Source organism: Penaeus monodon, chromosome 21 (assembly GCF_015228065.2).
Source record: "Penaeus monodon isolate SGIC_2016 chromosome 21, NSTDA_Pmon_1, whole genome shotgun sequence".
Lineage (NCBI taxonomy): Eukaryota > Metazoa > Arthropoda > Malacostraca > Decapoda > Penaeidae > Penaeus > Penaeus monodon.
The window spans coordinates 42,210,262-42,211,123 of NC_051406.1; the positions used below are offsets into that span (position 1 = coordinate 42,210,262).

The 862-nt window shown below is 40.8% G+C and overlaps 1 protein-coding gene across 1 annotated transcript in view; it reads right to left on the reverse strand.

The window, feature by feature from the left end:
• The window catches only part of LOC119586514, a gene marked incomplete at its 3' end in the record, with an annotated part of 3,777 nt that continues 2,915 nt past the window's right edge, over window positions 1–862 (reverse strand). The window contains 2 exon segments of the mRNA XM_037935255.1: window positions 1–426; window positions 674–796. Coding sequence (XP_037791183.1) covers window positions 115–426; window positions 674–796 — 435 coding nt within the window.

An 862-nucleotide genomic window follows, 5' to 3' on the forward strand; every position in this document is an offset into this window, starting at 1 on the left:
CAAGCAAGGCTTAACTAAGTTTTCTTGGTGAACAGTCAAAATTGAGCTAAATCATATGAAGTGGAGAAAAATCGAGGGAAAAGCAGGCTTGTCTTCTCTCGTCTGGACGCTTCTCTAACACTTGCTCTCGAGTGTGTCCTCCTCCTTGGTGTCAGTGACGGCTTCTCGCACGCGAATATTTGAGGAACAGCACTGATACACCATCTGGCGGTATCTTGCATTGAGGCCCACGAAGAGAATGGGGTCGAGGGCAAAGTGAATTCGGTATATCACATGGATGATAATAAAGGCAGCATTATCCACAGTAGCTTTGGCTGCGTGCATGATTATGTCTGGAACTTCGAATAGAGTGTTGGTCAAAATGAAGATTCTTACAGATCTTTCGCAACTGTCAGGTGGTGAAATGGATCCCTTCTTGCATAGCATCTGGGCAGGAAAACAAAAAGGCGTTAAAAGGAAATACAACAAAAATGAGGGAACAATAAATCGTATCTCTTCAACTGAAAACTAGGATATTTGGAGTGTCCATCTCAGTGCATTAATTTCGGCTCCATTGCCTGATGAGTATTCTAACACGACTCGAAACTCAGATCTTGTTAACATATATTTCGATATTTGGATGTTCGTCTAATCAATTTATTTACTTATCAATGGATAATGGAAAACTACTCACGAACAAAGCCATGACAAGGTAGACGATCAGCGTAATGACCGTTGGCGCCGAGATGAATCCAAACTGCATAAAACTATCTATGAAATAGTTGTTAGGATCGAATGCTTCAATGCCTGAGTCATCCTGAGAAACATATGATTGCTAGATATTAGATTTCATTTGAATCACAGATGAAAATCGGATGCACAT